The following is a 9,495-nucleotide window of genomic DNA, read 5'->3' on the forward strand; positions in this document are numbered from 1 at the left end:
CAGGTATAACCCTTTTGATTCAGGTCTCTCCAGAGATGTTCGATAAAGTCTGGCCTCTGGCTGGGCGACTCAAGGACATTCAGAGACTTGTCTCGAAGCCACTCCTGTGTTGTCTTGACTGTGTGCTTAGGGTCGTTGTCCTGTTGGAAGCTAAACCTTAGCCCCAGTCTGAGGTCCTGAGCGCTCTGGAGCAGGTTTTCATCAAGGATCTTTCTGTACTTTGCTCTGTTCATCTTCACCTCGATCCTGACTAATCTCCCAATCCCTACCGCTGAAAAACATCCCCACAGCATGATGCTGCCACCACCATGCTTCACTGTACGGATGGTGCCAGGTTTCCTCCAGAAGTGACGCTTGCCATTCAGACCAAAGAGTACAATCTCGGTTTCATCAGACCAGAGAATCTTGTTTCTCATGGTCTGAGAGTCTTTAGGTGCCTTCTGGCAATCTCCAAGTGGGATGTCATGTGCCTTTTACTGAGGAGTGGCTTCCGTCTGGCCACTCTACCATAAAGGCCTGATTGGTGGAGTGCTGCAGAGATGGTTTTCCTTCTGGAAGGTTCTCCCATCTCCACAGAGGAACTTTCAGAGTGACCATTGGGTTCTTGGTCACCTCCCTGACCAAGGCCCATCTCCCCCGATTGCTCAGTTTGGCCGGGCGGCCAGCTGGAAGAAGAGTCTTGGTGGTTCCAAACTTCTGTAATTTAAGAATGATCGGGGCCACTGTGTTCTTGGGGATCTTCAATGCTGCAGAGATTTTTTGGTACCCTTCCACAGATCTGTACCTCGACACAATCCTGTCTCGGAACTCTACGGACAATTCCTTCAACCTCATGGCTTGGTTTTTGCTCTGACAAGCACTGCCAACTGTGGGACCTTACATAGACAGGTGTGTGCCTTCCAAATCATGTCCGATCAATTGAATGTACCACAGGTGGACTCCATTCAAGTTGTAGAAACATCTCAAGGATAATCAAAGGAAACAGGATGCAGCTGTGCTCAAGGGTCTGAATACTTACGTAAATAAGGTATTTCTGTTTTTTTATTTTTTATACATTTGCAAAGATTTTTAAAAAGCAGTTTTCGCTTCGTTATGAGGTATTGTGTGTAGATTGCTGAGATCTTTTATTTAATCCATTTTAGAATAAGGCTGTAACGTAACAAAATGTGGAAAAAGTAAAGGGGTCTGAATACTTTCCAACGGCACTGTACATTACTACATTACCCACTGCACAGCAGCCTGTCGTACAGCCCAACAGAACAGAACTGTGACAACCCCAACCTCTGAGGGCTTCATCTAACCACTGATTATATTTAGTACAATCCTCTATTTCACATCACAATAAACAACCTAGTTAATATCTGGAACATATGCACTGCAAAATGCAAATACAGATGGTTGCGTTATACGCTGAACCAAAATATAAACGCCACATGCAACAATTTCTACGATTTTACTGAGTTACTGTTCATATAAGGATATCAGTCAATTGAAATAAATTAATTTGGCCCTACTCTATGGATTTCACATGCCTAGGAATACAGATATGCATCTGTTCATATACCTTTAAAAAAAAGGTAGAGGCGTGGATTAGAAAACCAGTCAATATCTGGTGTGACCACCTGCCTCATGAAGCGAGACACATCTCCTTTACATAGAGTTGATCAGGCTGTTGATTGTGGCCTGTGGAATGTTGTCCCTTCCTCTTCAATGGTTATGCGAAGTTGCTGGATATTCACGGGAACTGGAACACACTGTCGTACACGTCGATCCAGAGCATCCCAAACATGCTCAATGGGTGACATGTCTGGTGAATATGCAGGCCATGGAAGAACTGGGACATTTTCAGCTTCCAGGAATTGTGTACAGATCCTTACAACATGGGGCCGTGCATTATCATGCTGAAACATGAGGTGATGCGGCTGAGTGGCACGACAATGGGCCTCAAGATCTCGTCACCGTATCTCTGTGCATTTAAATTGCCATCTATAAAATGCAATTGTGTTCATTGTCCATAGCTTATCCCTGCCCATACCATAACTCCACCACCACCATGGGGCACTCTGTACACAACGTTGAGATCAGCAAACAGCTCGCCCACACGACGCCATACACGTGGTCTGCGGTTGTAAGGCCGGTTAGACGTGCTGTCAAAATCGCTAAAACGGCTTATGGTAGAGAAATTATCATCCCATTTTCTGGTAACAGCTCTGGTGGACATTCCTACAGTCAGCATGCTAATTGCACGCTTACTCAACACTTCTTGCATTGTGTTGTGTGACAAGACTGCATGTTTTAGTGTCGCCTTTTATTGCCCCCAGCACAAGGTGCACCTACGTAATGATCATCCTGTTTAATCAGGAACCCTTCAGGGGGTTCTTTTATTTAATGTCGTGAAACATGGGACCAACACATGTTCCGTATATATTTGTGTTTAGTGTAGTATGCCTCCTATGTGTGCTGTACATTCTTCTGGAGACATTATTATATTGACATTATTATGTTGACATGACAAAAACATCTCCATCTCAATTTCACAGGTGATTCACTTCACCGCCCACATAGACATGTCATTTTGTCATGTTTGTCACCTCCCTTTTATATAGAGTGGTATCTATCTTCTCCAGGCTTGTGTTGAAACAACAAAGTGTGCATTAGTGTCTTTATGTGTGTGTGTGTGTGTGTGTGTGTGTGTGTGTGTGTGTGTGTGTGTGTGTGTGTGTGTGTGTGTGTGTGTGTGTGTGTGTGTGTGTGTGTGTGTGTGTGTGTGTGTGTGTGTGTGTGTGTGTGTGTGTGCGTGTGTGCGTGTGTGCGTGTGTGTGTGTGTCATCGAGACCTTGTGTTTGAGGCGTTGCTGTATCTCAGTCAGGGTCATACCCCTCTGGTCTGATCCAGAGACACACCTGAAAGACAGACATACAGACAAACAGAGAGAGAGAGAGAGGTCAACCTGCTGAACCAAACCAACCATAGGGTCATGTAACACAGATAGTATTTTCACCTATGCGCGTTACAGTGTAAGGGTGTGCCCACCTGTGGTAGCTGTCTGGTCTCTGTGCTGTGGAGGAGGCTGTAGAGCTGTAGGGTCTCTGTGCTGTAGAGGAGGCTGTAGAGCTATAGGGTCTCTGTGCTGTAGAGCTGTAAGGTCTCTGTGCTGTAGAGCTGTAGGGTCTCTGTGCTGTAGAGCTGTAGGGTCTCTGTGCTGTAGAGCTGTAGGGTCTCTGTGCTGTAGTCACCCTGCTGTACCTCCTGAGAAAGTCCATGTAGTCCACCGTTACACTGTCTCTCTTAGACACCTACAGGAGACAAAACAAATCCAGACTGTTTACTCAGCGTATCTGGATCACTGGTAGAAAATGGACAAGGATGGCGATGGTGATGATGATCACATTCATCATAAGCATAATAATAATGCTGAAATTTAAATCCATTTTTTTCCCTAAAACTTCTGAGCAATTCCAGACTTTTGCCCACAACAACCAAAGTGAAGAGTAATGACATCTCCATGGCGTCAGACGGTAAGAGCAGGGTTCTGCCTGTGTAGCGTCAGGTGGGTTGAGCTGTAATTCTGGGGCTGGATGGTTGGGGAATAGGTGGTGTTCAGAACGGGTCACACCTGGGGAATCAGCACACTGCTTTTATCCTGGCACCAGCAGTGGAACAGTATCTCTCTTAAGTAAGCCACACGCACACGCACACGCACACAGATGGATAAGGGAGATACGCACGCAAGCACACACACTCACACACACATGGATAGGTAGATATATACACACACCTATTCTGGTGGCTCATAATCAAAGTCTAGTCTCTGACACCCTGCCCTACATCCTCCCACGGTGTAATCCAGTGCTTCTGCTCCCTACAGAGCTCTATGGCATTGAGTCTTATTATAGATGTCACAATGTCTAATTATCACTGCTATCAGCAGGCACCGAGCGGAACGCCTAGCTAGAACCACAGGAGTACTGCACCGCTCTGCATGCTCTATATACCTGGGAATGGGGCTGGTAAGACTGCTGTGTACAGTCATGGCCAAAAGTTTTGAGAATGACACAAATATTAATTTTCACCAAGTCTGCTGCCTCCGTTTGTATGATGGCAATTTGCATATACTCCAGAATGTTATGAAGAGTGATCAGATGAATTGCAATTAATTGCAAAGTTCCTCTTTGCCATGCAAATGAACTGAATCCCCCCCAAAAAATTCCACTGCATTTCAGCCCTGCCACAAAAGGACCAGCTGACATCATGTCAGTGATTCTCTTGTTAACACATGTGTGAGTGTTGACAAGGACAAGCCTGGAGATCACTCTGTCATGCTAACTGAATTTGAATAACAGACTGGAAGATTCAAAAGGAGGGTGGTGCTTGGAATAATTGTTCTTCCTCTGTAAATCATGGTTACCTGCAAGGAAACACGTGCCGTCATCATTGCTTTGCACAAAAAGGGCTTCACAGGCAAGGATATGGCTGCCAGTAAGATTGCACATAAATCAAACATTTATCGGATCATCAAGAACTTCAAGGAGAGCGGTTCAATTGTTGTGAAAAAGGCTTCAGGGTGCCCAAGAAAGTTGATTCAGCATCCAGAAACAGTTTGGTGACGAACAATGCCTTTTCTAGCATGATGGAGCACTCTGCCATAAGGCAAAAGTGATAACTAAGTGGCTAGAGGGAACAAAACATTTATATTTTGGGTCCATGGCCAGGAAACTCCCCAGACCTTAATCCCATTGAGAACTTGAGGTCAATCCTCAAGAGGTGTGTGGACAAACAAAAACCCACATATCTAACAAACTCAAACCATTGATTATGCAAGAATGGGCTGCCATCAGTCAGGATGTGCCCCAGAAGTTAATTGACAGCATGCCAGGGCAGATTGCAGAGGTCTTGAAAAATAATTGTCAATAAAAGCCTTTTACACTTATGAAATGCTTTTAATTATACTTCATTATTCCATAGTAACATCTGACAAAAATATCTAAAGACACTGAAGCAGCAAACTTTGTGGAAATGAATATTTGTGTCATTCTCAAAACTTTTGTCCATGACTGTAGATATAGTGTTCTAGTGTGAAGGTCAGACCCAGGTCATTATGTTATAGTGAATGCTCAGTGGAGTAGAGGTAGGCAGTATAGAGTAGTGGGTGGCACCTTCACCCTTCAGACATGACAGACTCCCTCTGTTTCTTTCTCTCTCTCTCTCTTTCTGTCTGTCTTAGACTCTGTCCATCATCCGCCTCCGTCTTCCCCTCCACTCCCTCTCTGTCCACCTCTTGTTTGTCTTTCTGTCACTCTGTCTTATTTCTCTTTCCCTCCCTTCCTCCCTCTCTAACTCTGCTCTAGGACTTCCCTGTAATTATTGGAGCAAGTGTTTTTTTTAACATGTAAGGCAACCACCGCCTGCTAAATAATTGATCACGATTAAAAAAAAAAATCATTTAGACGCACCGAGCTCTCAATCGCTTCTCTGAAAGTGTTTGAGAAACAGATGAGACAAAAAGGCAAGGAAAGAGAAAGAGGAGGGAGACAGAGAAGGGGAAAAAAAGCCGCTTGTGGCATCTCCCTCCCTCAAGCACAAAGCGACTTCCACATCAAAATGTCACCAGCACAACAGCTGCTGCTCCTGCGATATGGTCCTTTAAAGTAAACTTTCGATAACTCCCCTCGAAAAACACCGTCTTTTTAATGAATAAGGAACAGAAAGACTGAGAGAGGGGGAGGAGGAGGAGGAGGAGGTGGGAGGGAGGGAGGGAGGGAGGGAGGGAGGGAGGGAGGGAGGGAGGGAGGGAGGGAGGGAGGGAGGGAGGGAGGGAGGGAGGGAGGGAGGAGGGAGCACAAAGTGCTGATATTATGGGTGGAAATCTGTGGGAAAGACAGACAGTCAAACTGTCAGGCGTGAGCGCTGAGACGGAACAAAGAGGAACAGTGGAGACAATTACATTGGCGCTGTGGAGTGACGAGAGGCATCGCACAGCAACACACCACGGATGGAGGGAGAAGGGATACACCGTATACATGATAAACAACTCTGCTGTAGGTGTATATCCCTACCCATAACACCACTCTGGTACTGATCAATGATGAACAGGTGTGAATGAAGAACAAACAGTGGGAGGTATAGGAACACAAAATGTAAACGCGCGAACAGCTACACTACATCACTAAATATCGATCAATGTCCCCACTGCTTTCATAAACAGTGCAAGGGAATGATCCATTTGATCAATGAGTAATGTGGCCAATGCCATTACTACTGTCAGTGATGCATCAAGAGAGTCACATTTCCTTAAGTGGTCCTCATGTACTGAACAAAAATATAAACGCAACATGCAACAATTTCATTGTATTTACTGAGTTACAGTTCATATGAGGAAATCAGTTGAATTGAAATCAATTAATTATGGATTTCACATGACTGGGAATACAGATATGCATCTGTTGGTCATAGGTACCTTAAAAAAAAAAAGGGCCTCACAATTCGTCAGGGTATTGTTGTGTATTCAAATTGGCATCGATAAAATGCAATTGTGTTCTTTGACCATAGCATATGCCTGCTCATACCATAGTCCCACCGCCACCATGAGGCACTTTGTTCACAACGTTGACATTAGCAAACCGCTCGCCCACACAATGCCATATATGTCTGTTGTTATGAGGCCGGTTGGACATACTGCCAAATTCTCTAGAATGACGTTGGAGGCGGCTTATGGTAGAGAAATGAACTTTTAATTATCTGGCAACAGCTCTGGTGGACATTCCTGCAGTCAAGATGCCAATTGCACACTCCCTCAAAACTTGCGACATCTGTGGCATTGTGTTGTGCGACAAAACTGCATATTTTAGAGTGGCCTTTTAATGTCCCCAGCACAAGGTTCACCTGTGTAATGATCATGCTGTTTAATCAGCTTCCTGATATGCCAAACCTGTCAGGTGGATGGATTATTTTGGCAAAGGAGAAGTGCTCATTAACAGGGATTTAAACAGATGATGTGCACAACATTTGAGAGAAATAAGGTTTTTGTTTGTATTGAAAATGCATGGGATCTTTTATTTCAACTCATGAAACAGGGGAAACACTTTACATGTTGCATTTATATTTTTGTTCCGTGTAGTTCTGAAAACAGAAAAGGGCAGTGACACCCAAACCAAACACCTTATTATTATATTATTATATTATTATTATATTATCTGTGCACAGCACTTGTCCTAAAACGTTATAAAGAAACTAAGAACTCCAAGACTATGTAGTAAGGCTTAGTGGGAAAGGTTGAAATCATTTCAGATATACGGAAATGGTGTCCCCTCTCCATGAGCCATAAAACCCTTTTTTTAACAGTATTTGATAGAGCATGTCACTTGTCATTACCAAGACTAACCTCAAGTCTTGTACTGCTATCTAGTGGCCAATATAGTCAATGGCCATGCAGTGGTGGTGATGTGGAGCCCGGAGCTTGAGAATCAGCATTACTTTGTCAGACTATGCAAGAGCAGAACATAGGACACCTGTTGGGTGTACTACAAAGCAGGTTCAATGAGTTAGCCTGCTAACTTTGATAAACAACCAGAAATAATTATGGATTTTCTGGTTCTCAAAAGCTCAAGTTAGATATGTGTTCTTGGTTGTTGAGTCAATTAGACCATGTCAATTTCAAGCATATCTTTTTAAAAAATGACAAGTTATTTCAGAATATTTAGGCAAGTTAGCTGGCTAACTCATTGAACCTGCTTTGTAGTATACCCCACAGGTCACAGATCTGTTTATGCTGTCTTGCCAACTGCTATTATCATTGGAGTTGGCAAGACAGCACAAACAGATCGCAAACCAGTCTATAAGAGACCCACATCTGCCCTCTCTCACCTTGGCCAGCATGGCGTTGAGCTGGGTCTGCGTGAGGGGGAAGAGGAAGGCCTCCACCACCTGTCTGAACTCCCCCCGGGTCACTGAGCCGCTCCCCTCAGGGTCCAGGGCCTTGAACGCTGCCCTCACATCCTCCAGCCTCTCCCCCAGCCTCCGGGGGAGCAGGGTCTTGATCTCCCCCAGGGACAGATGCTCATCTGGGGCTGACTGTACCAATGAGACTGGAGAAGGACATGGAAGTGATTAGGAGTCTGTGTGGGGGACACTGTTTAGTGTGTTTGGTTTAGATTTATTCCAGGGTTTTGCCCTTACGGTACATTATCATGTTAAGCTATGAGTTGAGAATGATATATGAATGAACTCACCTGAGTCTGACTGCAGTGCTGTCTTTCTGGGTTCCCCTGCTCCCTGTCCTTCCACAGGTGTGTATGGAGGTGTGTGTGTATATGAGTGTGTAGAGCCAGGTGTGTGTGTGATGCTGATGTGCTGGGCGGTCCAGGGGCGCGGGGCGATGACCAGTCCTCGGGACATGAGGGTCAGGTCCCCCAGGCCCACGTTGTGGGGCACCACAGGGGGGGTCCGTCTCATACCTTCTGGCTCCGGTGGAGCTGTGGGGACAGGGGGGAGAGAAGGGTGGTGCATACAGTACTCACTGGAGAGTTTTTGATATGTGTGTGTGTGTGTGTGTGTGTGTGTGTGTGTGTGTGTGTGTGTGTGTGTGTGTGTGTGTGTGTGTGTGTGACAGGTGAAACCCAGGTGACATTATTCATGAGAGCAGGGTGTTCTGTTCCTGCATCACATGAGGATGGTTTACAGTGTCTTACTCTTCCCAACGCAAACGCATCATAAATCAACTCAAGGCTCCTGTTCTACTTGAACGGTGTGTTAAGATATCAGACAAGCACATTGTAGAGGAGATGTTTGCCAGCTTGTCTCAGTCAATCAAAGCAACAGCAATAGGAAACATTTTACATCGGGGATGAGAGCAGAATTTAAACATAAAAGGCAATTATTATTTTACTTCAAATTAACCTTTTTATAATTAGCATAAACGTTGAAGTTGGCCCAAGGTTAATCACAACATTTACATATTTGCCTCCTGCTTAGATTATTAAAAGGGCAGTTGTTTATTAAAATGTTTGTGTTGTTTTATGCAAATTATGTCACAAATGAATTCATGAATTAGTACTTGAATGGAAAGTACCGTTTGTAATTTAGAAATATCAAAATTAGTTCCTGTGATCTCTCCATTTGAAATGCTTGTTTGTTATAAATAAATGATTTGACATTGCTTGTTTAGTTTTAAGCTGCAACTAAAAAAACATCCATTAAAAGGGGCAGGAAGAAATGTAGCCTACTACAATTAATGAGTGTTATAGTTACCCCCTTCCTTTATGTCATGTAGTTCTGGATAGATTGAAATGGTCTCTCTCTGACTTTGACCTACGTTCTCCTTCGGGTTTCTTTGGAGTTGAGTAAACGTGCAGGGGGACGCAGAGAACGCGTTGTGGTTGTCATAGAGATGTATTGACACCGTTCTACAGTTCCCGACTCCTCCCGCTATTGTTTATGATTGGATGTCATGTCAGGAATTCCCTTCATGCCTTTACCTCCACTTGAAGCTACATGTTC

General features: G+C 44.4%; 1 protein-coding gene across 2 annotated transcripts in view; it reads right to left on the reverse strand.

Annotated features, from left to right (window-relative positions):
• The window catches only part of efcab6 (EF-hand calcium binding domain 6), a 39,578-nt gene extending 30,239 nt beyond the window's left edge, over positions 1-9,339 (reverse strand). For both annotated transcript variants that reach the window (XM_035758079.2, XM_035758078.2), the window contains exons 1-5: positions 9,247-9,339; positions 8,229-8,471; positions 7,864-8,084; positions 3,034-3,296; positions 2,837-2,903 (exon numbers count right to left, since the gene is read on the reverse strand). In XM_035758079.2, the coding sequence (XP_035613972.1) occupies positions 2,837-2,903; positions 3,034-3,296; positions 7,864-8,084; positions 8,229-8,451 (774 nt within the window). In that variant the 5' untranslated portion in view covers positions 8,452-8,471; positions 9,247-9,339. The remainder of the gene's footprint in view (positions 1-2,836; positions 2,904-3,033; positions 3,297-7,863; positions 8,085-8,228; positions 8,472-9,246) is intronic.
• Positions 9,340-9,495: the final 156 nt, after the last annotated feature.

This window comes from Oncorhynchus keta, chromosome 33 (genome assembly GCF_023373465.1).
Source record: "Oncorhynchus keta strain PuntledgeMale-10-30-2019 chromosome 33, Oket_V2, whole genome shotgun sequence".
Classification (NCBI taxonomy): domain Eukaryota; kingdom Metazoa; phylum Chordata; class Actinopteri; order Salmoniformes; family Salmonidae; genus Oncorhynchus; species Oncorhynchus keta.